Source organism: Oryzias latipes, chromosome 21 (genome assembly GCF_002234675.1).
Source record: "Oryzias latipes chromosome 21, ASM223467v1".
Taxonomy (NCBI): Eukaryota; Metazoa; Chordata; class Actinopteri; order Beloniformes; family Adrianichthyidae; genus Oryzias; species Oryzias latipes.
The window spans coordinates 25,687,265-25,715,246 of record NC_019879.2 but is presented as its reverse complement, the minus strand read 5'-3'; the positions used below and the strand labels follow the sequence as shown (position 1 = coordinate 25,715,246).

The 27,982-nt window shown below is 39.2% G+C and overlaps 1 protein-coding gene across 4 annotated transcripts in view; it reads right to left on the bottom strand.

The window, feature by feature from the left end:
• The window catches only part of myo16 (myosin XVI), a 101,687-nt gene that overhangs the window by 33,150 nt on the left and 40,555 nt on the right, over nucleotides 1–27,982 (bottom strand). For all 4 annotated transcript variants that reach the window (XR_002292838.2, XR_002292839.2, XM_020713268.2 and 1 more), the window contains exons 9-24: nucleotides 25,697–25,847; nucleotides 25,466–25,616; nucleotides 24,866–24,976; nucleotides 22,698–22,763; nucleotides 21,824–21,951; nucleotides 20,458–20,563; nucleotides 19,023–19,140; nucleotides 18,583–18,730; nucleotides 18,341–18,458; nucleotides 16,309–16,426; nucleotides 15,568–15,639; nucleotides 12,884–13,025; nucleotides 11,373–11,445; nucleotides 3,931–4,083; nucleotides 3,371–3,571; nucleotides 1,174–1,249 (exon numbers count right to left, since the gene is read on the bottom strand). Coding sequence is in view for 2 of the 4 variants with exons in the window: in XM_020713268.2 (XP_020568927.1) it covers nucleotides 1,174–1,249; nucleotides 3,371–3,571; nucleotides 3,931–4,083; nucleotides 11,373–11,445; nucleotides 12,884–13,025; nucleotides 15,568–15,639; nucleotides 16,309–16,426; nucleotides 18,341–18,458; nucleotides 18,583–18,730; nucleotides 19,023–19,140; nucleotides 20,458–20,563; nucleotides 21,824–21,951; nucleotides 22,698–22,763; nucleotides 24,866–24,976; nucleotides 25,466–25,616; nucleotides 25,697–25,847 (1,932 nt within the window). In the remaining 2 variants the exon portion in view is untranslated. The remainder of the gene's footprint in view (nucleotides 1–1,173; nucleotides 1,250–3,370; nucleotides 3,572–3,930; nucleotides 4,084–11,372; nucleotides 11,446–12,883; nucleotides 13,026–15,567; nucleotides 15,640–16,308; nucleotides 16,427–18,340; nucleotides 18,459–18,582; nucleotides 18,731–19,022; nucleotides 19,141–20,457; nucleotides 20,564–21,823; nucleotides 21,952–22,697; nucleotides 22,764–24,865; nucleotides 24,977–25,465; nucleotides 25,617–25,696; nucleotides 25,848–27,982) is intronic.

Here is a 27,982-nt window from a genome sequence, read left to right as displayed (position 1 = left end):
TCAATAGCATTTATTCTGGGGGAAGCCTTCTTTTATTACCGTTCTCCTTCATCTGTAACACACAACATGAATGCGCGCCCCCAACACACTTCTGTGCCCCCCTCTCACTCCCTCCTGCGCTGCACGCGCTCTCTCCTTTGTGTCTTACACACACAAATCCTCATTCCACAACAGTGGGTACAGACGATCCAGGCACCAATGCCTTCTTAAAATGAGAAGATTGCAATTGTGTCAGCTCCTTTGTGGAAATAAATGTAATAATGCAAAAAGAGCTCCGCTGTTGACATCACTGTTGTTAACATCCATTGTTAACGTTAGCTACTTCCGCAAACAACAGTGACGTTGTTCACCGTTGAGTACTCTTCTGCGCATGCGGATCACTTCTGGGTCATTTCATGGTCACACAGGAGATCACAAAAGTTTGCATTTAACTGGAAATGTGAATGGCCTTGCAAAAAAAAATCGCATTTTTTCAAAAAAATCGGAATTTAGCATTAAGCCCTGCAGTGTGAATGTAGCCTATGACCCACTATGACCAATCACTGGTTTCTGATTCCTGGTTCCAACATGGCAACGCACATACTATGAAAAAAAATGGCGTCTGAATCGACTATATTTGGTTGAAGCCAGAAGTAAAAGAGCATTTGCTCTGGATGACGTCACACTAACTCGATCCAGTTCTCATATACAGTCACTGATCACAATTAACCCAGCAATATCAGAAGCATTTGAAAAAGCCTCTGTTTTTCATCAAATACATGGACAGACTGAAAATAAACAAAAAAACCAGAGTTTATGAAAGACTGTGCTTCTATTTGTCACTCACGAGGATAATGGCCAAGCTGGAGTGAAGGGCTAGCTTTTACAACTTTAGCCTCATCATGGAAATTATAGCAATTAGGCTGCTGGACCCGAGGCGAGACTGGCAGTCTCACAAAAAGTGTCTGTGCCCTATGAGCCGCGACAGCTCACATCTGGCAGCTTCTGTGCACACAGACGGGGATGCAGTTTTGGATGAAGCACACACTCTCAACAACAACCACACCAAGACAAAGACTGTTTTTGTGCCCTGTTTTTTTTCTTCCTTTTTTTTAAACAAGAGTGCATCTTCGTGTCTGAGTGGGCTCTGACGCCACAATGCGCTCACACACATGCCACGCTTTGGATACTCACACTTCATCGTAAACAGGAGATTCTGAGGAAGAGAATCCTTGTTTTTTGCCAGCGATCCCGTCAGGTCATATGACACCTGATTAAAAAACAAATAACACTGATAAATTCCCTAAAATGACACACACACACTGCTCAATAAAACACAGAATATAGAAAACTCACAAGTTAAGGGTTTATAATAAATGCTAAAAACAATAAAATTTTCTTATAGACTTGTGCAAAAGTGTTACGTCACATTTTAATGTGGCTTCTATAGAGCAGCTGGAGGAAAAATCATTACTTCCTCATTATAGTATGTATGTTAGAATAATGGTGTCGGAAGCAAAATTAGCATTTATAATCTTTGAAAAAGAGTATGAAAGTATGGTTGGTGAAAAAGGAGAATTTAGGGTCTTCTTTAAATAAACACGGTTCCAACATTTCAATAAAATCTGTGGACCTGTAGCAAAAACACCACACCAAAATTATGACCCCCATCAAAATCTTGCACAAGTTTATTCTGATATCTTTAAAAAAATATCATTTTCTAAGCAAAAATCTTCGGTGACCAGAGCCCTAAATGTAATAAAAACCAAGAAACAAAATCAAAAGTTTTACAAAAAAACAGAAGATGTTTCAATTGTCACGCAAAAAAATTGTCAAATGTAATTATTCTGATTATTCTTTTCCACTTGGTATACACACAGAAGGACATTTTTGCAGGTGTAAACATATTTAAGACCCAGCCCGATGAAAATTGTGTTTTTTACATGTTTTTGTATTGCATTTACTAATAATAGAGGTCATATAATAAGAAAACTAAGCTCAAAATTGGATTTCTGAATTTTTCTTTTATTCAAATCATCAGCAGATAAAAAAATTGATGTTTGAAAAAAAAAAAAACGTATTTGTTACATGGAAAATATGCTGGATGAAAAACATGCTCCGTGTTCTGAGCTCTCACCAACAGGGAAGGGGAAGAGGGGGCGGGGTTACTCAGTGCCAAAAATCCCGCCTCAAACTCCGAGGCAAATTTCTGATAAACTACTGCCCCTCTGCAGATATGTCCTATAAACAACACTGTTTTTTTGGAGGGGGGGGGCTGAAAACTGCATAATCATGATTAAAAGACAGTTGGGAACGATTTGAAAATGGATCAAAAGATGATCGGAGTGGGACTTTCACACCTTTGATTCCTCTACAAAAAAACAGACACTGTTTGGCAGCAATTTGATTCAATTAGTCAAATAGTAAAAATATGATGCTACAATTTTGTTTTATTTTTATAGCAAAGCTAATGTTAATATTTCTGTTAAAGACAAAATTACACTCATGAGGCAGATTTTCACAAATTCAGACAAAAATAAATAAATAAGGAGGAAAAAAAGCTCGACAAGTTTCTCAGAATCTATTTAGAAGCTTGTTCTGGAGTGTTGGTTTCTGACATTAAAAAAACAACGCTTTTAAGAAGGACCAGCAGGGCAAACAGTTGTTGGAACATCAGTAAAGCCATTTCACCACTGAAAAATCCAAATAACTTTATATTTCAATCCGAACGGCTTCTGCCTACAAGCAAAAAGGCTCCTGCTTTGTTGTAATTAGATGTTCTTGAGCTTTTAAATCATCCTATTATCTTGAACTGGTTTGAGCATCTCATGATTTTTAGTGTCAAGTCATTTTTTTAATAGAAAGCAGTTCATTTGGTATTTTTCATCCCTTTTTTTCTACTTTTTTGTGAATCCTAAAGATAAATATGTAAAATACTCAGATGAAACTTCTTTGAAACCAAACCAAGCCTGTGTTCTTTTTTTTCTAGTGCTCAGTTGGAGCTGCAGAAAGGTTGGTGTGACCCTGCGTCTGGCTGCTGACACGATAATGGAGTCATGTTTTTGTCAAAGGGAGGCTGAATGAGTGCAACTGGCGCTTTGGCTTTCAAACATATGTCAGAGCATCTATCAAACTGCTCGTATGAAAAACTTGTTAGTGCGTTGGAAACAAATCCTATATGTGGTATTGTTTTTTGTTTTTTTTACAATATCTTTCATGTAACATGAAAGATTGTAATTTTTACCTTTAAAAGATGAAAAAATGGGAATATGATGGGAATATGATAACAGAAAATGCCCTCTTATGTACTTTAGGTATTACTTATGGGTGAACAAAAGCTGGAAGGTGCTGTATGGTGCTCCATCCATATTCTCCTTTAATAAAGACAGACCTGCGCTGCATAGTGGCTGACAATGAAGGCCGGGCCTTGGTCTTTTGGAGGCGGGTTGCCGTTTCCATCCTTGGTGGTGATGGAGAGGCCGTGGAGGGGAGTAGAGTCCAGCTGGGCCGACAGCCTCTTGAAGAGGGTCTGCTCCGCGGGCCGTAAGCTCTGACTCTCCTCATCCAGCACACACAGCAGTCCCTGGGGCTTCTGGAGCCAAAGCAAACAGATGCGCTCGTGTTTTTTATGTTGGTCATATTTACAAAGCACATTTGATCCTACTGATACATTATTCCTTGTGACACTTCTATTGATCCACATAGGCCAGGGCTCTCCTTCCAATATAAAGTAGATTCAATTGTCTTCCTTTGCTGCAGTGTTTGAGCTGATATTGACATGTAGAAAGACTGAAGGAATGTTCTATCTAAAGAATACTAAACTGTGTCGTCTGTTATAATGCTTTGGTGTTTTTATTAATTGAATAAAGAAAAATCTGAGCAATTTTGTTAAATTTGGTTGAGCGGGAACCAAACTGGAGCAGACTGGTCAAATCCAGAGACAAATGCTACCTGCAGAAAGAAGTCCACAACGGCGGGGTGGTTGCTGGGGGAGCAGGGCATCTCCATGGAAATGCCCTCTTGAATGCACTCCGCCTGCTCCTGCCGGAACAGCACCTCAGAGACGTGCTGCCTCAGCCGCTCGTTGGTCATGTTCACGCACAGCTGGAATGAGCACAGCACACGGTAAACACTCTCCAGCACGCACGATGCCGGAGTTCCTCAGAGACGCACTGTTGAATGTTTTTACAGCAAACAAAGCCACAATCTCAAACACAACCTGCAGCGGCACCAATAGATTAGTCAATGAGGCATAAATGAACTGACTACTCATGTGATGCCTGCAATGTGAAACTAGCCGTTAACAGGAAACGGCGTGTGGACACTGTAAACACTGTGCAGTATTCCTGTTATGTATTTACCTGTTCCGTAAATGCAAGAAGTCAAACGTGAAAAGAAAACGCAAATTTTCTCAAATACGGTGATTTGCAGATCATCCAAAGGCAAAATACAAGTATCTTTTGGTGATAAACTTTATCATTTAACCTGAAAAACTGAGTTTTAGAACTACTGCAGTAACATCAAACTATCGATGTCCCTTAAACAATCACTTACTTTGTAAAAATAAACAAAAAGAATCCTGAATGAACAGGTTTTATGGCATTTAAAGCAGACAAGAAAACCTTTTCAGGTGTGGGGCTCACTTGCTTTGTCAGTAATGCTGTGTGGCCTTCATCTTTGCACTGCTGGGAAGTCATAAAGGACAAATGTTTGCCTTCTGGTATGCTGCAGCAAAGCATTAAAAGCTAAATTCAGACAGCCTTTTCATTGCTCCTTCTGTAAATGTGAAAGGCGAAACATTTTCCCAGTGTTTTGCTCACCTCTGCTGGCCTGAGGTAGTAGCCCTAAAGGGAACTGATAAATGGGCTGGCTGGATTAAAAGAAGACTCCTATGATTAAGGCAGCTGTCATTCAGCTGATTTACAGTTCAGGTCTGCAGGACTGTAGGAACGGTGAGCAGACACCGTCTGTCTGAGTAAATCACTGACTGACCTAAAACGCATCCCAGAAACCAGGTTAAAAAAGACATTTTTTGAAGTAACTTGCTTTTAGAAACATTACAAAAATGAGAAATCTCATTGGTATAAATTCATTTGTGCATTTAGAATCATAAGGAAGTGTAAACTATAGTATTGACTGCTGGGCGTGTAAAATGTCAAACCTCAAGGAATTTGGTTTTTTTGAGGGTCAACAGGTAGGACTGTCAGACGGAATGGCAGAAAATTCATTGTATAAATTAAAATATGCGACAGAAGAATTGAATCTAAACACAAAAACAGTAATTAGGGCAGGACAACACATAAATTCTAGTATAGGTTGACCCACCTGTTAATAAAAAATGAAACAAAAAACATATAATCTTCAAATAGAATAGATAGTCTTTTTTTCCCAATGCATAGTATAATGAGATTATGGACAGTTTTCTTTAAAGTGGGCAGACAATACAGAAAAATAGAATAAAAATAAGACAAGAAGCTATATTGAGCTATTTCTTGACTCAAACTATCTTATTTAAAAAAAAAAATTCTGATATAATAGGGCAATAAAGATTTGAAATTTTTAAAATTTTTTTTTTCAATACCAGGCTGTGTTTATGTAAAAAAGATATTTTAATGAAGGAGTCAGTAGGAATTTTGGTCCTTTCTGACACGAGCCTCTAGTGGTCTTTGAAGGAACTGCAACTTTTGTCACTTTGCATCAAGTTCAGTAACAGAAGACGAGGGCTTGGTTGAATATGCTGAGGCATGATGAAGAAACGGAAAGCACTTGTGTTAAATGAAGCTGAAGCTTGGTGTGATCAAGGCTGGAGAACAGAAAAGCAACATAACCTGAGGCCTGTGTGTAATAAACAGACTCATCCTTGTCAGAGTAGATCAAGCTACCCATCAGCCTTTCTGAAACCTACAGCTCAGTTTTCCAGCTTAGGCTCGGTCTAATTTCAGCTTCTTTGTAAGTTCTGGCTTCTTATTGAAAGAGGCGCCTGATCAGAAAAAAATACAGATCAATAAATGAGAAAAAAATCAGGAAAACAACAAAAGAGAAAAAAAAAAAAATCAAATTTTTCTAAATGTAATATTTTTTCCCCCTTCATTGAGTCAGTTTAAGCAAAACAATGCTCCCGTGTTTTTCTTTGTGATTTTCTTCTTATTATTTTTTGCAAAAAATGTGTCCAAAAGTAACAGAACTGATGCACATCACATGTTCATGACATCCTCCTGCCGCTTTGACCCAGCAGCTAAATTATAGGATGGAAAATACTTGAAACAGCTGCATGCTCAAACAAAAGGATGGGTTATACTATATTTGTTGCATTTTTGTTTATGTTGCCTGCATTTTCATTCATTGAATTTAACGACGAGATATCACGCAGGTATGATGCCACACTTGTAATATAGATGATGCAACAGATGTAATCAGGCAAAAACAATCGCCAAGAGGAAAAGCTTAGCATCTAAGAGGAAAAGACTCTTTCCTCCCTTGAGTTGACTCTTATCTAATCAGGATGTAAACCCGTAGTTGTATGGATCAAGAATGGAAAAGCTTCAGAACTTGAAGGCTGTTTTGTCTCTTTTTCCAAGCTTTGCTGCTTTTTATTTGCCAAGACACACAAGTGAGTTAAGACAAGAAAATCTAAAACTACAGGTGGTCTTTAAAGATTATAGCGTTGTCCCTAGAGTGGAACTAACTCAAACTACTATGCATTTTCCCAATTGTCTGGATTGTCGATTGTTTTGGGTGAGGTAACTATTGATACATGCAAAAACTGAAAATCTTGTTATTAGACTTTCAAGATAGCAGCTTTGAAGTTGTTTTAACTTCCCTTTGCTCTTCACCTCTCCAATTTTTTTATCAAATTAAGCCACAGCCTTTTGTCTTGTTAGGAGCCAGGATCTACAAATATAAAAAAAAATGTAATCTTTTATTATTATTTTATTATAAAAATAAGTAAAAATCCATTTTTACTTATGCATTTTTACTTTGTTTTTCTTTTGTCCTGTACTCTTGACAAAAGAAAAACAATTTCACTATGATTTTTGGTTCAATTTTAGGGATATTATTTAAAAATTCAACAAATGTTGCTAAGTTATAGACTGCCATTCGTTGTTTTTTTTTATTTTGGAAACAAAATTAGATTTATATATTAAGAATAAGTACTAATGCCAGATTTTGTGAGGATTCATTGAGTTGGGCCAACATGTTCTAAGATTGTATTCTCATTTTGTTCCCATTTTTCTCTAAAATGAGTCATTTCTACTTATTTTGTTGTTTGTCACTAATCACAATGAACTATAATTACGTACATGAAATCTCAAAAATACAAACCATTTGCTTGGAACTAGCAAAAAAAAAATACTTATGATGGGGCTATATAACAATCCATTTGAAGTAATTCTATCAAACAATTAGCTTTTTTAGGTTATCGTTCCTTTTTTGAATGCCTGTGTGGAACTCATTTCAAGATTTTGACGTCTTATTACAAGATGTCCTGTTAAGTAAAGTTGACTAACAGCATGGACGAATCATTTTACTGCTTTCTAGTGGTTTTCTTCTAAAGGTTGGTGCTGTATTCCTATTTTACAGAGAAGTGTCCATTGAAGCTGATTTAATCAGACATGCACCTGAAGATTAATCAACATTTAATTCGACTGTCACATCTTTAACCAGGGAACCTATAGGACGGCTGCACAGCTTGTGGAAACACATGATTGATATTTGATAACGAATAACAGTCAGCATGTAAGGGATGCCTCTTTTTCTGACCATTTTCCGACAATGCTTCAAGCCCTTAGGCCATTAAAGCTGTGTCTCAAAGGTGACGGATAGAAGGAAATCACTAATGAAGATCACCTGTTTTTCTTTCTTCGTGTAATTGTCACAACACAACTATGACCCATGTTTTTGGTCATGCTCTTCTAGTCTAAGTAATTGATGGCTTCATGTTTCACGACGCAGTAGCTATAGTTCTGTTTTTTTTTTTTTTTTTTGTAACATAGCTTCTCTGTTGTTTATCTGCCAGTTAGTCTGCTCCATTAAAAGCTTTAGTCCCTGCAGGTGGTTGATTGAGTTAGCTCATTAGCAATGTGCTGAGCCGGTACAACACAACCAGACAAACATGGTTCTAATTAACAGGCGATAATAACCCTGATTGTGCTGCGTAGGTGAAGCGTCCTGGTGTGTGTTTGTGCGCAAGTGTCCTCAAGTGTACAAACAAGTCATTGCATCTGTGCATCCACTATAAGACTGTTTATCCTCCTCTCCTTTTGTTTGACAGGTAATGTGCATTTATGTGAAGAAAATATCCTCGGTCTGCCGGTTTCTCTCCTTCTGTGACCCCTTTTTAGCTTCTTGAGCTTTCTGGTTCTTTACAAGACCTGAAGGGTTAAAAAGGTTACACAACCTGTGACTTCAGCCACTTATCTCAATGACACACAGACACACTGACCACTGTCACACGCACTTCCAGAAGCAAAGACAAACACACACTCTGCCCTTAATAAAAGCTAGCAGCTCCACAGGGAGGAAGAGTAGGCTTTGAATAGCAAAAATAGGCACTTATCCTCTTCAGCACTATGAATTGCACACACACACACGCATTCTTACATGGTTGTTTGCCTAATCCCTGCTGGTTTTACTAAGGATTAGACTATTAAAAGTGTATGTTTGCCGACTATGAGTTGGCAGATTTACAGCTTGTAACAAGTGATCTGAACAAGGCAACAAATTTAGTGCACTCTGAAAATGATGCATCATCACCATCATCATCATCATCATCATCATCATCATCATCATCATCATCAAGTGAGCATCACGTACAGACTGGGCTGTTTATTTCTGCATGTAGGTTTACGGTGTAAATGCAAAGTTTCACTCAACTCTTATCTTACTTAAATCCAGGACCTTAAATGGTATTATTAGCTGTCAGTTTAGAAAATCTATTTAGAAAAAAAGCTTCAAATAAGAATCAAACTGAGCCCTGCTAAACACAAATATATTAAAATTAGTTCTAAAAGGAAAAGAAATCTACTAATTTGAATGCATTAATATAGTGACGGACAACTCTGAGCTGAGTGGATACAGTAGAAATGCTTTGTTTAATGCTGCACATACAATATCTATACAGAAACAAAAGGCAAAAGTCTGTTTTTTTTAAATCTTGTTCAATGCATTAATATGAAGATTATTCTGATGTTTTAACATCTTCATCAAAGTCAAAATATTGTTTTGCTAGAAAGTTAAAACAACTGAAAGACCAGAATAACAGCCTTCAGAGACATGTTGAAATGTTATGTTATTAAATATTATTAGTGTGGCAGTAAAATTAAATATAGTTTATTCAGCAAATGAATACATGCTGTGGAACCTTCTTCTTGATTTACGCCTTTAAAGTTTTTTCAATGGCCTTAGTTACACTGACAAAAGCTACCTTTGCTGTCGCTGGAGCTATAGTAACATGCTTTTTTTTAATGCAACTTGAATTTTATGTTAGGCAGTTTTTTATTTCTACAGCCCATAGAGATATTTTTCGTTGTTTTCTTTTAGTTTAAACCCATAACAGTCTAACCGGTTTGCTCTTTTTGAATTGGTTTATTTTAATTCAATTTCATTTCTTTATTTCAAACACAAATTAACATAAACACAAGAGCTTAACATAGGCAGGTAAAACAAGACAGTGTGCTGAAGAGTAGTGGGTTGAAGAGAAATCTTGTATGATCCCACCCCTTTTTACAACACCTGATGATGATAAAATGATGATAAAATTTTACATTACCTTCTGCAAAGCACCTGTGCAAAAGTGACATTTTTTGTTTTATTATTGTTATTTATTATTAATACATATTTTATTGATATTATTATTTTATCGTTTGTTATTTTAAGCAATCAAAAAATAACAAACATAAAAACCTATGGGAGGGCAAACAGAATAAATGTATGTCTTATCATAGATTATCCAAATATCCAACTTAAATAGGATAATTAGTCATGAATTGATTGAAAAATAAAAAGCCAAGATAAAAAAGAAGCCACCATAGCGATATATATTTAAATACATTAACACATACATACAAGTGGTTGGTAATTTAGTGAAGTGTTTTGTTTAATAATTTTCCCATCACATCAAGCATGTTGCAGAAGAGAATTGTGTAAGGGTTTTGCTTTTTGTTTGGTTTTTGGTCATGTTCAGAGTTGTCCTGTGTCAGTTCCACCAGTTTCAGGTTGATCACGATCTACAGCTGTCTTCATTTCAGTTAATTGCCCTGAGCCTACATAAGTGTCTGGTTTTCAGCTCCTCATTGTCAGGTCATCTGTTCTGCTTTGTCACTTCTTTGTTTCGCCCTGGGTTTTTTTGGTCACGTTTCAGTTTATTTATTAAATGTTCCATTTTCCACTATGCCTAGTTTCCTGCATTTTGGGTTCTTCACCTCCAGTTCCTCACACATCAACTCAGAGAGCTGTCTGTTTAGAAAAACCTGAGAGATCAGCAGTTTTTCAAATTAGTTTGCTTGTGGAGTTTTGTTCTGAAAATTTGATGGGACTTTCTCAGGATTAACAAAGCCTCTTTTTTCTACCTAAAAAATGTACTTGATTATGGTTATGGATACTTGTTTGATTCAGCCATGGCAAATCCAGAAAAAAAATCAGTTACTGCGCCTAAACTTTAACCTCTTACAGTCTAAAAACACATATTTGTCAATGATCCACTTGTAGCCTACATCGTTAATTTCATGTAAACCTGTCCCCTAGATATTTCTGAAATCTAACACTTTCTTTTCTTTTTTTCTGACTAGTTATATCTGTTTTCATTTTTTTTTTTTTTGCTGAAGCTAATTTTTTATTAATTCTTATTTCATACTCCAGCTCACATGTGCACAAACACACACAGACACACACTCACACAAAGACAGTTCCACCAAATGTTTTCAAGCTGCCATAATGTTACGCACACAAAGTCATTGTTTCAGTTCATCTGAGGACAGATGAATCGTACCAGCGCCAGTAACAGACCCCAGCTCAGTCATTACAGCTCTGCCGTCAGATAAATGCTTTCAGTTTTTTAAAAACTTGATCAGGTTTCATTTGCAACAATAACACGTCTCATTCAGAGATTTATATCAGAGAATGACATTATACCCATTAGAATGTCAGATCTATGTTAATAGAAAGTTTTCCCTAAAAATGCAGAGCCTTTGAAGAAATTAAAGCACAAAGTTAGAACAATTCAAAATGTTAAATTTTATTAGAAATGAACAAATGGAAGACTTTTCAAACCCAACCAAAGTTATGACTGTGTCTGTGTGATGTTGTTTTATTCCACGCTTGATGGCTGAAAACATCCATTGGCTAAAAGTCATTCTCTGTAAAACCAAAGTCAGAAGGTGAAAACACTGTCCCACCTGCTCAAATCCATTCTTCTGAAACTCTTCAAACCCCAAAATGTCCAAGATTCCAATTTCCATGGAAGGATTGCTGGAAGAAATAAACAGAAATTGTATTAATTAAGCAACTGTTTTTGTTTTTCCTGTGAGAACTTGTGTGTTGTGTTTGTAATCACATCTGAAAGGGGTGTGCCATGAGTCTGTGGTTGAAAAACAGATTCCAATATGTGGCCGTAAACAAGACTCAACACAAACGCATACCAGAGGATGTAGTCAGAGATTTTTAAAAGTGTGATAAGCCTTCATCAACACCCCCATGAATCCTTTAAGCTTCACTCAGAAACGTGTGGATTTCAGTTTTGGAGTGTTTTACTGAGATGCTTTTGAAATTGATTGACTATTTTTGTTACCTTCATCTCTGATCTTTGATCAGTGATTTACATTTGAATGTTGTGAAATGTATCAGAACCACAAGATGCCTGCAAAAGTCTGGTGTGATGGGTACTGTGTTTTTTTTTTTTTTGGGTTGTCCGGGTCTATGTAGGGTCGTAGACGGATGTGAAGAGCTGGTTTGTCTCGTAGCTTCCTTGAGGCTAGTGTAATCATCTCAATGGGCGCCATGAAAATGGAACGAACCATTGTCGTGGGCTTGGTGAGTGTATTGACACGGGACACTTGCAAAGTGCACACGTTTTGGGGGGTTGAAAAAAAGAGAAATCCAAATGACACATCTGCATCTTACCTACAGTACTTTGCCATGTCTCACTGCCACTTCGTACATTTTGTGCATATTGTATGGATGAAAATCGGCCATCTCTGAATATACTTTGAAAAAGTGAGAAAAGCTGTGGCATTTACGTAAATTTTTTAAAGATGGATCATAAACCATTCAAAGCACACTTAAATCAATTCCGAACCTGAACCGTGTGCGATTATGGTGTTGTTGATATGCAATTCATTAGTGCTTTGTGCAACAATTACTTCATTTGAATGTCCTCAATTTGTAAGACATACGTGGACAAAAGGGTAATGGTGGAACACATTTGCAAAAATCACGCAAAATTGCATAAGATTAACGTAATAATTGCGTATAAACTACTTAAAATGCACATAAGCTGCGTAATCATCAACTGACCTAAAGTTTTTAACAGTTCAAAACTGGACGAACATCTGTGCACATTGACAAATGATGAACGCAATATACACTTGTGAATTACATATATCACGTATGTATCACGGAAGACCAAAATTTCATAGTGGAAAATACGCAAAATGTACATAGTGGCCGTGTGACATAGCCTTTACCCTTGTGTTACCTAATGTTTACTACGACCTGTTTTGCGCTACAAGATCCCCGAGCCATCTACGACCTTGATATTTCCTGCTGGCCACCTGCATGCCCTTGCCAATTTTTCAATAGCTGAAAGCCCGCAAGGGCCTAAAAATATAAAGTTTGTCTTTGCTTTAATTTATGTGTTTTTTGCTATTGTTTTTATGTGACACATGAACACAAATAAACACAGCTTTACCCAGGACTGTCGTCTTGTCCCTGCAAGTATTCGTTGATACAGTTGACTAGATAGCTGAAGAGTCGCCCATAGATGGCTTTAGCAAGCAGATCTCTGTACAGCTCTGACATCTCTACTGTGTGATGTCGGGTCATCAAATTACCTGAAAAAACAACAACAAAGAAACAATACAAATGAGATTTTTGTGAGTTGTTTCTTCGTAAAGACAAAAGAAAGAGACTAAGAAATGGATCAAGCCTTTGGGTTTTCTGCCAATTTTGAAAGATTAAAGAAGACTGTTGGAATATCTTCATGGACCACCATTTTTTGGCTCCTTGTTGGGACTTCAGAGGCTTTACTGATTCATTTCTGACATGTGCAATCAAATGATTTAACCCTAACTTAAATCAAAGAGAGAAAAAGTGGATTTTGTGTTGCAATGGATTAAAGCTAGCAGTGAAATATTCATGTTTCTCTGGTTCACCTCTGGTTCACTTGGCATTTGAACCCTGCAGTATACTTTGGCCAATAAAACATTCTAAGAGAAAAGGTCATGTAATCTGTCAGGATGTGTGCTGGGGACTCACTGCTCCTTCCATGTAACAACGACTCACACAGGCACATTTGCACGGACACGTTTTGTCCTCTTTGATCCGCACCAGAATTTGTTTCCTCAAACAGTTTGCTGTGTTCAGTGAGTGAAGGCTCATTTGAAGCTCTGGTGAGGACCAGAACAAAGAGGACTCAGATCTGCTGGAGAACAAGATTTTTGGCTCACAAGCCAATTAATTTTGGTGTGGTTTGTGTTACTGTGACGGCACAAAGACCAGACAGAGAACTAAGGAATGCTGTGTAATGGGAGCAAAAAAAACACAAAAAAACAGCCCACAGCTGTTAAAATCTCCAAGTCACAACATGATTTAGTGATGAGATGCATGTGTTTATAAATACCTAATAATCAGAGAACATGAGGAATTTAAGTCTGCTTTTTTTTGTGGTATCTTAGATGACCCCACCCTTACATTGACGTGTTCTCCCTACCATGACAAAGGTGGATAAAGGTGGAAAGATTTCATGTAATCCATGGACACCATTGAAGATCACAAATCATTGAAGAAAAAAGGTTCAGAGCACTGTCTAGTGGGTCTAGATGACCCAACTCCCAGAGTTAAAGTGCCTAGGATAGCACAAGGGTTAAAGACCTGGGCTGCCCAATTCTGGCCATTGAGATCTACTACCCTGCCTACTTTCTACCTCTCCCTGCACTTCTTGCTACTCTAAACCTGTGATCAAGTGTGTGTGTGTGTGTGTGTGTGTGTGTGTGTGTGTGTGTGTGTGTGTGTGTGAACCAGAACATGGACAGCTAATCAGCAGCAAGGAGAGATGGGAAAAACAGGCAGGGTGGTACATCTCAAGGGTCAGAATTGGGCAGCCCTGGCTGGAGGTTTGGATTTACTCCTGGTGGGGCTACACAGTGGGGCAGAGCTCTTGATTCACAGTGTAAAGGACCTAGTTTGAATCTTAGCTGGGTCCTTTCTGTGTGAAGTTTGCATGTTCTCCTCAGGCATGCATGGGTTTATCCGGGCTCTCCGGTTTCATTTTAGTTTTCCCTTCTTCTTTATAAACCATCCAGCTTTTCACAATCAGAACCCATTGGACTCTTAAATAGTCTAAATAAAGTATTCATATTTATTTCGTATTTAGAAACTTTTTAGGTTGGGATATCTATGGGATAAAGGTGACCACTCGTTCTAAATTCCACCAAGGCGTGGTTTTGGAGGAAGTCCAGGAGCATTCTAAAGTGGCTAACACATGATCAAAGTTTTGGCTATCAACACTATATTACCAAAGGTGTTCTCTCACCCATCCAAATGATCAGAATCAGGTGTCCTAATCACTTGGCCTGACTTTCTGCACAGTCAATTGCTACAGAGCTCCAAACTTCATGTGACCTTCAGATTAGCCCAAGTCCAGCACGCAGAGAGCTCCACGGAATGAATCACGCGTTTCCATCTGCAAATCTGACGGACGAGTCTAGGTTTGAAGGTTTCCAGGAGAACGGTACATTTCGGACCATTGTGCCCAGTGTGGGTTGTTTTTCAGGCCCCTTAGTTCCAGTGAAAGGATCTCTGAATGCTTTAGGATACCAAAACATTTTGGACAATTTCATGCTCCCAACCTTATAGTAACAGTTTGGAGTCTGGTGTGGTTGAACGTGACTGGCCTGCACTGAGTCCTCACCTGAACTCGATAGAACACCTTAGGGATGAATTACAGTGGAGAGCCAGGCCTTTTCCACCAAAATCAGTGTGTGACCTCACCAATGCTCTTTTAGAAGAACGGTCAAAAATTCCTATAACCAAACTCCACAAACATGTGGATGGCCTTCCCAGAAGAGTTGAATCTGTAATAGCTGCATAAGGTAGGTTGACACCACATTGGACTACATGGGTTAGGAATGGGATGGCACATCTGTCTGTCTTTCTGTCTCAAAAAGAAAAACAGGTCCCTGTAAAAGAAGTTTGTTTTTCATTAAAAAAACATGAGATTGTTGGTTATAAAAAGTGCTTAAATCTGCAGTTGAACCTTTAAAAACTTGCAGATTTTCTCCCTTATTGTTGGACACAGATTATGTTTCTAGGTGAACACCATTGACATGTTTGAAGTTTTTTCAGATGTGAGGATGAAGATCAGAAACTGAGTACCTTTAATGTACTGAACATCAGAGGTGAGGGCAGCGCCCAAATCGCCGGAGGACACTTGCAGTAATGCGGCAACTTTGGCGAGGAAATCATAGGGAGGGAAAAAAGAGAGATCAGACAGAGGAAACAACAAGATTCAAAGACCACAGTGACATAAAACATTAAGAGCACTGGTGCTGATGACGTTCCGCAGGCTGGTCTGCTTGGCACTGAGCTCATTGTGACATTACACTGACAGCAGAACAAGCTGAATTCTGTTCTGCTCTGTCCCCGTTAACTGATTGGCAGAGCAGGAAGCTGTTAGTCATCGCTGGACTTCTGATTCATAAGCAAGCAACAAAAACAGGTGAGAGAAGCCCAGAAACCCTGTGCTGACATCACCAGCCATGACTTCACATCTCTCTGTCAGTAGCAGGCTCTTTCCTGGTCAGGCGCTGATGTCATCTGTTTACCGTTTCTTGAAGGGTCAGGGGTCATGGGAGCACATGGAGCAGAGAAAACCCCCCTAATGCTGGAGAGCATTAGAGATTCTTGTCACCATGGTTACTGTTTAGTAGAAGAAAAAAGTTCTTTCCAAACAGGTAAATGTAATGGCGTCTAGGTCCTGCTGGAAAACTTTCAAGCTGTCCAAGTGAGACGGGGAGTGCTGAAAAAAAGGAGGTGGTCCAGCACCCCTCCTGAAAACCCCTCCTTGTTCATCACCATGAATGGGGAGTCTCTCCCACTAGTGATGGGGATACCCACCTCTCTCCAGGAGCTGCAAGTCAGAGGGGAATGCTGTATTAGCATCTGTCAGTGTGGTGAAACTCAGGTCTCCAATATGGAGGACAGCAGACAACAGCATGAAGACCGACTCCACCTCCTACAAAGAACACAGTGCACAAGACAACACAGCGGAATTAGGAATCAACAACATCTTTTGGAACTTTTCATCAAAAGTGCTTTGAGTTTTTCAAAATAAGAGATTTCTTTTTTTATTTTTAAACCCTTAAACTCTTGAGATTTTTCCGTATTTTGAGGCCACTGGAACAAAATATGAGATGCTTCCAAAAAGTTAGTGAATGAGACACTTTTTTAGTGTCTTAAATTTTCTTTTCCTTTATTTATTAGTGAATGCTGGAAAAGTTTAGCATTTTTTCAGTGAACATTTAATTTCATAATGTTCCTGTTTTAAATACACAACTATAACATATCAAATTATAAATAGTTTTTTCAATAAAGGTAAACCATCTGTCCCCATTCTCAACAATGAACCAGAACATGCGATTTTATGGCAAAATCTCAGTTCAGATGCTCTATAACCTTAGTGAAGATGACAAAAAATACTTTCACTAACTTAAAAGCTATATTTAAAAAAAAGTTTTTTAAACCTCTTTGCTGCTGAAATCTAGTTTTCTTCCAGACAGAATCTCCACATAGACATCATTATTCTTGCTCATGCAGTTAAATTTAACATTTATGTTTCTTAGCTCTAAAAAATGCTGCAGAGAAAAATATCAATGATTTGAAACCAAACTCTGATGAAAATTGTGTTTTTGTTTTTTTTAACATCAAAAACAACTTGTGGCATTTTCTAATGATGGAGGATATATATCATTTATTTATTCAAATCTTTGTGAATTAGGAGCAGGCAAAAATTTGCCATTTGAAAAAGCTTCCAGTTGCAACGTAAAAACTATCTGCTAATCTGCTGCATTGTCGAAATACTACTGAACTTCTGCCACTTTGCAAAAACGATATCCTAGAAAACATCGTTTTTTTTTTCTTTCCTAAAAACTGTTTTCATTTGTCACATCTATTTTCCTTTTTCTGCAGGACTGGATTGGTTGTGTGACACGAAACTTTAACAGGAGCTTCAGGGAGGGGTTTCCTGAAGGAGATGCAAGCAACAACAGAGTAAAAACATGGAGAGGGATTCCTCGTCTCCTTCTCTTCCCCTTTGCCCATAGGCGGGGGAGATTTAGTGGAATACCCCATTTATGTTGCAGCTGTGATACTCTAGTGTGTGTGTGTGGTGTGTGTATGGGGGGGGTTCTCAGGAGTTGGAGGATGTCTGCTGGTGAGTGTATTTGCATTGTACACTCTTTCCAGGCAGGATATTGGAGCTGAAATCTCAAGATAAACAGGAGCATTAGTCTCTGTCTGACACTCTATACTAAGAGCACCCCCCCACACACACACACACACACCCTTCACCCCCCTCATGAAGGAGAGGGAGTAAGAGAAAAGGAGCAGCACAGAGCATTAATGGCGGTTGACCTTTGGGTCTGGACTGGGAGTTGTCTCTTGATGGGAACTCAGACAGAGACCAATGGGTGGCCTATCATTTTCACCCACCCCCCCTCCCACCCTGTACTTTGGTTTGGGATCAACCTGACGATGGTGGGCTCAGATAATTCCAGCATCCTTTGCTCTCCTCCTCATGCTGCTGCTGGATTAAAAAGTGAGCCGGTGGTCACCTACTGCTGATGGACGCAGAGTGGCCGTCCTAGAATAAAAGCTGATAATGGGCTGGGAACACAGCTGGTGGTGCACAGAACAAGCTGTACCAATACACACCATGGATGTGCTAAAAATAAGAATCCTCACTGGGTCACTCATTTCAGTTGATCTTGCCATAAAAGGTTGATTAAATGTCACTTGTGCTTGAACTGAATGTAATTCTTATTCATCTGTCCCTCATCCAGGGGTGTGTGTCCGCTAGTCCCTTATTGTTGTCCTCAAAAACCTTTTTTTAAGTCAACATATGCATTTGATGTGAGCACCTTTACTGTACCTGCTTGTTGAAACCCAGAGCTCTCAGGGATTGTCTGACAGCAGCCAGATGTTCTCTGCTCTGAGCAGAAGCTGTGGCTACAGGAGCGACCTCTTTTGGAACGCCTCCACTGAGATACCTGAAATAACCACAAAACGGTACATTTTTAACATGAGGTAGGCCGCATCCCGCATCCAGTTCAGGGTACGGAAATAAACGGTTAACAAGTTAGTTTATTAGCAGATTATTAGTTAGTGTTATACCTGTGAGCCAGCACATTGTTCATGTAAAGCACGCTCTTCTCCTCAGGTGAAAGGCCTTCGGCCATCAGGTAGAAGATTCTGAAGTTGTGTTGCTGGGGGAGGAGATGGACCAGGCGGGACTTCTCCAGCATGTAGGTGCAGACATGAGCTGAAACATGACCTCTCAGTAAATGCCATTTCCACAGAGTTATTAGAAACATCACATCTCTGACCTTCAGCAAATCTCCAGACCTCAGTCATCAAATTGACTAAACTAAGACAAAGTGACACATGTAAAAGGGGTTTTCTCAGTCTATAGTTTGGCTTCTGCTGCCCCCTGTTGGTGTTTCACAAAAGCAAAACTCAGCACCAACTGGTTGAGATTTTTAAAGCTTCTCTCATTTTCTGGAAGTACTAAATGAAATAAAATAAGAAAACACGTTCAAACTCATGCTGATTACCACTGAGCATGGTCTCCCTCTTCTCACAGTACTGGACGGTCAACAGCTTGATGAAGCGGCTCGAGTTGTCATTCCTGGGAGTTTTAGCATGACCAAAAGCCTCCAGAATGCAGTTCACCTGAAAAGTCCCCCAATCAATACAAACCAGTTCAAATCATGTTATAACTCGATAATTAAATCCTTGACTGTGTCTGTGAAAGAGCTTCTTTCCTTTTATCACCACTAGATGTCCTCATACATTCACAACACAACATTTAAAATGTGTGTCCCAGAAAGATAAGCTGACCCAGATATTAGCTGCATAACGATGACTTCATCGGAACAGAGGCATCTCAGGATACATGGAGCTGTCTGACAGATGGATGGAAAATACTGAAAATATATATTTTTTTCTTTCTGGTGTCAGTAAACACATCACCGGCCAATTTTATCTTAGGGAAGGCTTTTTTCTTGTAGCCTTTGATGTATAAATATACATTTCCATATATGATGCAGAACATCAGTCCACATGTGGTCTCTGTAAAATTTAATGACCCTTTTTAAAGTCTCAGAGTCTGATTGCAAAAGCTGGCGATGCATCACGTGTGAAACCCCCTGTCGTGTAACTGAAAAACGAACAGTTTAGGTGTAACATGCAGAAGGTAAAAGAACAAAAAGGCAAATTCACACCTTTCTGACGTTTGGCTGCAAGTAAAAAAATATAAAAAATGCATGAACTGAATAAATTGTAGAAATATTTTACTTTTTTCTTCAACTCAAACTCCTTCTTTTGAGAGAAAACCACCCACTTTTGTATTTTATCAGCTTTTCAAAGAAGTGTGCAAAGTGTGCACACTTTGTTCTTCTGATTTTATGTTTGTAGACTGTGTCAAACCAACAAGAGGAAAATGTTCTGGTTTATCTGGATCTCATCAATGCCTTTTTTTTATTTGTGAATTTTCATTCCACATATATGAAATGTCACAACATGAGTAAATCAATGACTTTATCTCATTACAGCAGTGGAAAATGTGGTCAATTATTTAGGTTTTGAAATCTTTAAGCCAAACTTTCATGAAACAACCACAAAAGACAAAATCTTAAAGTTAAAAGCTCTTGTTTCAAGATAAATTATCTTATTTTCTGCCTTACAAAAAAAGTAATCTTATCAATAAAGCTCTTTAATTAGCAAAATAATCTTAGTTTGAGTAAACATGTCTCAGTGACAAGAATAATTTTCTTAAAATAAAATTCTTGGTAAGACTATTTTTCTTTCCCCACAGGCAGATCTTTTTGCTCATTTTAAGGGCCCATATGCAAAATCAGTGTTTTGAGCTTTTAGGTTTATTTTAATAATGTTCATTTCTAGCAAAAGGAATTTGATTATTTCCAGTCTGCAGAAAACGCAATCTCAGAAATACTGCAAAAGGAGAAAGGGAAACAAATTCTCACTCACATGTTTCATTCTGGGCTCCAACACAAAGCCTTTGGAGCAGGAGCGGGCTGTGAGGTGTCTCACGATGTGCTTACAAGCTTCGCTTTTCCCAGATCCGCTTTCACCGCTGCAGAAGCAAAGCAGATGCAGAACGTTTTCCAATTCTAAGTGCTCAAATTAATATTATTGCTGTCATTCTTCCAGATGAAATACTGAAGTGGATCATAAAAACAATGTCGTACATCTCAAGAGCTTGAAGGATTATGCAAATTTTATTGCTGCTTCTGTTTTCAGAACTTTTTTTCCCTCATTTTCTCCAAAACTTTTACAAAGTTTTAGAGTCTCTCTATAAAGAACAACACTTTTGAGTTGTTTGTCACGATCTCTTGTTTCAGACTCCACCCTCCTTACATCAACCCTTCAGGGAGATCCGTTCATTTGATACATAATCTGTTCCTGCAGTCATTATTGCTCCACTGGCTCCCACTTTAAGCACACTGGGGGCTAGTTTTTTAATTTTCTATTGAATGCATGTTTAATCCGACATAAGGTTCCTGTACAGTGCATGCTCTAACATGCGTGGTCATGCAGAGTTGAGACCTGCATAGTAACACCATCCAGATGGCTCCGAAGGGTCAGACGCCTTCGTCTTTGACCGCACGCGCTGCCTGTCTGTGTTCTGCAACATTTCCTGTTTACCGCCCTGCAGAGCTTGAGGTCCAAATGTCTTTCGAGCGTCTTTTCATTTTCCAGTTTTATTAGATTTCAAGGGCATTTTGTTGAAGCGCTTGTCTCAGGAGGGATCTGGGCTACTGATTGCCTGGAGGAGAGTGTGTGTGTGTGTGTGTGTGTGTGTGCACATGTGTCCGGAAGCGAGGAGATGCCCAATGCAACAGAAATCCTGACCAAGAGTGAAACCAGAGAAGGAATGATAAAGTGGAAGGAAAGGAAAGAGGAAACAGGAGCATGTGTACATCTCGGTGCGTTGTACATTATTACTGTGAGTGTGTTGGAGTGTGTCAGGGAGATGGATAGCCGGTGGCCAGTGTGCATTAACTCTCTGCCAGATTGGTTACGACTCAGTGGGAATGTCACCAGAGAGCCGGGGCCGGATTTAATTGCAATCAGGGAGCCGCCTCAGTGCATTTGAGGACAAAGAGGGAGACGCTCACAGCAAACGTCCAGCCACGCGCCTCACCTCAGGCTGAGAGCTATTAAACTCTCAAGACTGCTTAACAGGTGTGCAGCTGAGAGGGTGTGAGCAAACCAGGTGGCAAGCCAGGCAATCTCTCACGTGGCTATTCAACTGTGAAGATGCCAGCAGGGTCATTTTAATCTCGCAAGTCTCAGGCGGCGCAGTTCAGTGACTGCGAGCGGGTTAGTTTACCTCAGGATAAAACACTGCGGCCGCCTCTCCTGCAGCATCATGTGGAAAGCTCTCTCTGCCGAGGAGAAGATATGAGGAGGCAGAGAGGAGCAGAGACGACCGGTGGAGCTCAGGTACAGCTGACTCACCTAAGAAAAAGGTATTAAAGAAATATTAAAAGACTGAAATCCCATGCTTTCTGTGAAAACAAAACTTGCAGTTAACTTTTAAAACCGTATGGGTTCTGAAGATAGACACGACTCGTAGATCAAATAGAAGATTATGTCGGACAAAACTTCAGCAAACTCTGGTTTGTGATTGTGCCTTAAAGCTAATGATAGAAAACTCCTGAACATGACTCTTCAAAAAAACTTTTCTGTTTGTAAGACAAAGCAGCCCCACACCATGATACTCCCACTACAAATGTAATTATATCTGTTTTTTGGGGATACCTTCGTCTGTCCATGTCCCCGCGCTGCACAACTCCAACTTAAAATATTTTAGCTGGGACTGATGAATCAAATGTATTTTCGAAACAAAACAAAACAAAAAATTCAAAAAATGATTGGAAAATTATTAAGGAAATGATTGCACAGATGTGAATATGATACATTTGCATAGATCTGTCTCTACTTAAGCTTCTTGTAACAAATGTTTTCTGTCTTTTTCTGTTAAAAAAAACTAAATGACAGAAAACATACACGACAGTGCCTCTTCCCTGGCTGATCTAAATCCAACTTCATGTTGTGTATAATGAAAAGAAATGTTAATAACTAGATCAAATCAGAAAAAAATGGAGGGTCACACTCGAGAAAATTACAATTATCATTCAATTTTTTTAAAGCTAAATTTAACCAACAAGTATAAAAACAGTCATTTTAAAAAGTGTGCTTACCAGAGTGGAATAGATGGGCAGTTCTTTGTTTGGATTTATTAGAAGAAGGATGTGTCCGATGTAAGTCTAAAAGTAAAGCATAACAAACATTATTAAGAAAAAAATCACATTCACTTATAAAGTACCCAAGAAAGGTTAGATGATTAAAATGTGTCGACATTGTTATGAAAACAGAACTTCTGTCCCATTCCAAATCCAGTCATTTCGACGTGTCACAGAAAACAAACGGCTCCCAATACTAAAACATTTTTTTCTACCCATACTTCACAGTTTCCATACAAACTCTGGCTTCATTAAGACATATAACTCCAAAATTCTGACCCACGAAACTACCACCAGCTCGCAAAGAGGCCCTGGGGCAGTTTGAATGTGTGTCCCACAGGAGGGGTGGGGGTGTCGCTAACACTGACACTCTGTCCTGGCTCCCTGGCTCAAGCCAAGGTTAATGACTTCAACAAAACCCCCACTCCTTTTACCCAAGGAAAAAATGTTGCTTGTAGGTTATTAAATGTCGTTTTTGTTAAAAAAAAAAACAAAAAAAAAAAAACTGGAGGGAATCACTTATTCTCCTGACAGATTGATCTCTGCTGTCTATTGTTGGTCTCTGTCCTGACGGGAGACAAGAGACTCCCCATGAAAGCTGCTGAGCCCCCTGCTGGGAACAGATGCAGCACTTTCCCTTCTCATTCCCCCCCCATCATCTCTGTTTGCCCTTCATTTGTGGTGAGATCTATTCTGCAGGAAAACACTTGAAAAAAATGAAGATTTTCTTTGCCCACAGCATGAACGTAAAGTTTGAAACTATTTAACTTTACGAAATTTTGCTTCTGTTTTTATTTATTTGTTCAAGAAATAGAAAATACTGTAAGCCTCATTGGTTCCGCTTTACTTCACCTCTAAAAGCCTTTCCATCAACTATGGTGAGATTACCTTGATAGCTGCACTCTTAAGCCTTTTTTTAACCACTCCTTGCAAATGGATGGTAGTATCCATCCAGCCTTCATTATTCAGAATCATCTCTGCACACCACTCACACTTCCTTTCTTTGTTGTCCCAATCATCTCTGTCTCCTGCTGTGGCTAACCCCACTGTCTGTCCCCAATCTGGCTTCCTGTAATAATGGACTATTACTGCCTCCTCACAGGGAGGCTGGCTCACAGATTGCTCCACATTGATCTGGATCCTGTCTTCAAAGAGCTGACTTCCCATGAAAGAAAAAAAAAGGGTTTGAAATTGTTGGTAGAAGAAAGAATTTCATATGTAAGTGTTGTAATGGTTCAGGAGAGGCTCCGGCAACCCCATGACCTTGACAGGGATATGGTGGGATGGAGAGATGGATGGAGTTTTAGCCCTACGACAGACTGGTGACCTGTCCAGGGTGTACCGCACCGTCGCACAACAGTAGGCCCTGGCAGCCCCGTGACCCCGAAAGAGAAGCAAGAAGAAAAGATGATGGATGGAAGTGTGGTAAAGGATTTTTCTCTTCAGCTCCTTAAAATTGCTCAGAGTTTATCATTTTCACCAAGTACTGAATGCGTAACAGAACATAAAGACAAGACAGAATAAAAGACAAATTCAAACTCAAAACTGCGAAGACCTGGCACAAGTTGCAGGTTAAGAGCTCAATTGTTTCTCTTTTAGTGGACAGGGAAGTACAGTTTTTTTTTTTTTTTTATTTTACATTAATTTAGGTCAAGAACGGACAAAAACATAATGCTGAAGTGTTTTTTCATCCAATTTTCCTCGCTAACAGAAAACTTGGAAAACCCTAAACAAACAATAGAAATGTCATATTTTAGTGCAGAAACATCCAATTTATATTTTTCTACTGTTTATATCTGCTGGCTTTGGAGACTAGTGTTGTCTAAAAGACAAAATGAATATATGGGCATCATAGCTTGAGGAAAAAATTTTAAGTGTTTTATTTATTTATTTTGAGATATTAAAGCTCAACAACATCAGATGTACACAGCTGGAGGGAAATCATTTGCAATCTGGAGCTCATTGGCTCATGGAGACTGTGATGTGAATCAAACGGCATATACTAAAATTCCCAGAAAACCAGCAACAAGTAAAACAACAAGCATTTGTTTCATGTTTCTCTGGATCCTGGGGGGTATACTGAATATTTAAAGTTGTGTGCGTGTTCTTCCAGAGTGAATTCCTACGTAGATTTGGTCGTTGCTGAAGCGTTTCTGCATCTCGTAGAGGAGACTGCTGTCCGTCAGCTCACTGAGAGATGCCAGATCATCGTTTGGAGCTGGAGGCATCAGCTTGACCTGAGAAAAATAATATTTTACTTTGTTAAACAAACATTTGTACATAAAGATTGCACATAGAAGTGATTTTTGCACTCTCCAGAACCAATCACAGTTGCATGAATGTGTTTAAATCTCATTACACCAAAAGAAACCGTCGCATTACGTTGTTTTGTAGCCAATCTTTGAGGTTAAAGGGGAACTGAATCTTAAAACATAAATTGGGTTCAAATGAAACCACTATATACCAAAAAATAGCAACAAGACAAACTCAAGATTTGGTTTGAAGACGTAACCCATTGTTTTACAAGTGTGTGTTTAACTTAATTATCTCTTTTTTTTGTTTTGATAATACCATCAAGTTTAAAAGCCGGATTAATTCATTGGGGAGGACATTTTTTTTAGAAATCGTGCATTTCCACATTCATTTCCTTTATGATCAAAAGTATTAAACAAAATGTGTAAAAACTTTCAAAATAAAATTCTGAGAATTTGCCAAATAAAGTGGACCTGCTCCAGTTTACTGGGTCCAGAGTTTAAGGGGCCATCCAGGCCGTTATCCTGAGAGGGGTGTCGACTCAAGGCACCTCCCGCCTCCCTGAACATGGTGCACTTCTCCAGAAAACTGTCCCGCTTAGAAATGGAAACACCCAGGGGGTTCCTGTGGGACAAAAGAAACAGTAAACGGAGAGACTAAACAGCTGAGTTACGTAAATGCAAGACCACTAGCTGTTGACCCACAGGCTTTTGAGGGGGGTGTCGATGTCGTAAGACCCGCCATCGTAGCTGTGGTCAGTGCGCGGCACAGGGGTAGACGGGTCTTTCAGCCTCTGGAGCCAGCTCTCCTCTGCGTCCAGCAGGATGGTTGCTATGTGCTCTGACACGGCGACATCTAAAACAGGACAGAGTGGATCAGTGAAGCGATTAGATATTACAAATTCTTGGATTCAGATTGTTTGTCCAAAGTTTTACATATGCAGGAGAAACTGTTAAAACGAGGCTATAATTTCCTGAACTGCATTTCTACACATTGGCATGCTAACGCTCCTTTACAATCAAGGTGGAAGGGGTTCTGCGACAGATTCTGAATCTCAATGAGGATCAGTTCACAGTGAGGCGTGTAGGGAGGAGATCCTTTTGTTCGTGATGAGGTCCAAAAGAGCTCTCCGGGGGAGAAAGGCTTCATCCTGTTTATTTGTGGCTGTGTTATAGACAGACGGCGTCCCAAATACCCTTCCTTCCTTTTTGGTATCTGTATCTAAAAACAGTAAGAAATCTCATACCATGGTCTGGGTGAATACTCTGTGATGACACCTATAAAATATTCTTTATATACAAAGTTTTCTTAAAAGGAGCTTGATCACAAGCAAACAAACTGAACATTTGTTCCCAAAAAAACTCCAGGCCAAATCAAAGGAAATGAAAATGTAGTCAACGACTGGAAGTCAACATTTTGGATTGTTTCACTTTTGGAAAAGATAAACAGCTATTTTGTGAAAAGTCCCTGTTTTTAAATTATGAGACATAGGGTGTATCCAGACTGGAAAAGTCAGTTGGTCCGGGCCGAGTCGGCTTAATTTGGTCCAGATCGAGTCCTGACCAATTTTGAACATCTGTATGAACATCAGGTGCAACGCTTTTTACTTTAGCTAATTTTGTTCAGCAAAGGCCCACTGCAAGGCAGTTGCCGAGGAGACAACTAAAGACGGTACGCTAATGAGTCTTTTTGACATATAGTTTGTATGGAAGACAGTGCGAGAAGCAGTGTGTTTCACGTTAAAAGTTGTTTCATGTGCCTGCATTCCTCTGACCAAATTTCAATGAGTCGCTGTTGCATTGCTGCTCCACATCTGTCAGTGGCTTACTGTTTATGTTTTGGTCCAGTTGTTCCTCTCCGAGCACGGAGGAATTGGACTTAGGAATCTCAGAGAGAACCGTTTAATCCGAATGGAAACTAACCGAGAGCACCTCGAAAGATGGGTTTGAGAGTTTTTGGACCACTTGGGCAAATACAGACAGGAAGTTTGTTCCATCGAGGGAAACAAACACTGGTTCACTTTCAGCAAACCAAATGTGTCCAGTCTGAGTGCACCCTAAAACGTCTGGATGCTGTTTCCGGTGTACAGTAAACACTGATACTGTAGGTTCCTCCCTTCTGTTTTTCTTAGCTAACAGTGGATGACATCCACAAAGACTCCATATTATTTCCCCAGCTTTCTCCACAGCACTTTTGCTCTCTACAGCAGCCAGCTCTGATAGGGTGGAACAAAAAAAAAAGAAACAAAATATATACATGTTAATTGAACATAGTGTAAGCTTAATTTTTAATGTCAGATGGCTCAATTGACAACTCATCATTTATTAATGTGTTTTTCTGGTGGATCGCAGGGACAGATGTGAGGCAGAGTTCTGTAAACACGTTTTTTTTGAATCAGAAACCTCCTTAACTGATCTCCTGCTTGTGCTGAACGTGCTAGAACTTCTATTTTCTTGTCAACAAAATTTCAACTCCTCTAGATTGTTGTGGCTTACTAGTATTTTTGCTGATTAGATTTTAATTGTGTTGCACTACAATCTCAGAACTTTTACAGACCAACCATAATCCTATAATCTCCACTCATTTTTCGTCTGTCATGCTCTTGCTTTGCACCTCCATGATTGCAATCAATCCACATCCATGGGTCTCCCTGTATTAGAGGCGGGCGAACCTGTCGTCAGATTGTCTGCTTCTGTCCACCACTGTCTCACTGATTCGGCTGGTTGGTACTTGACCTATTTTTCTGTCTCTGACCAAGTCCCATGTGTTTTTCCCTGACCTGGTTTGGCAAATTTCCTCTGGAATCTTGGATCACAGATGGGATTTGTTTGTCTTGTCAAATGGTTTTAAGTATCCTGCAATGATCCCACCAAGAATCTGTGAACAAGACTCGTCACTACCTTTGACCAGAAGACGAGAGGAACACGAAGACTTGTATACAGGAGTTTTCTATCCCAATAAGTCATTTTAACAATCATTGGTCATTGATT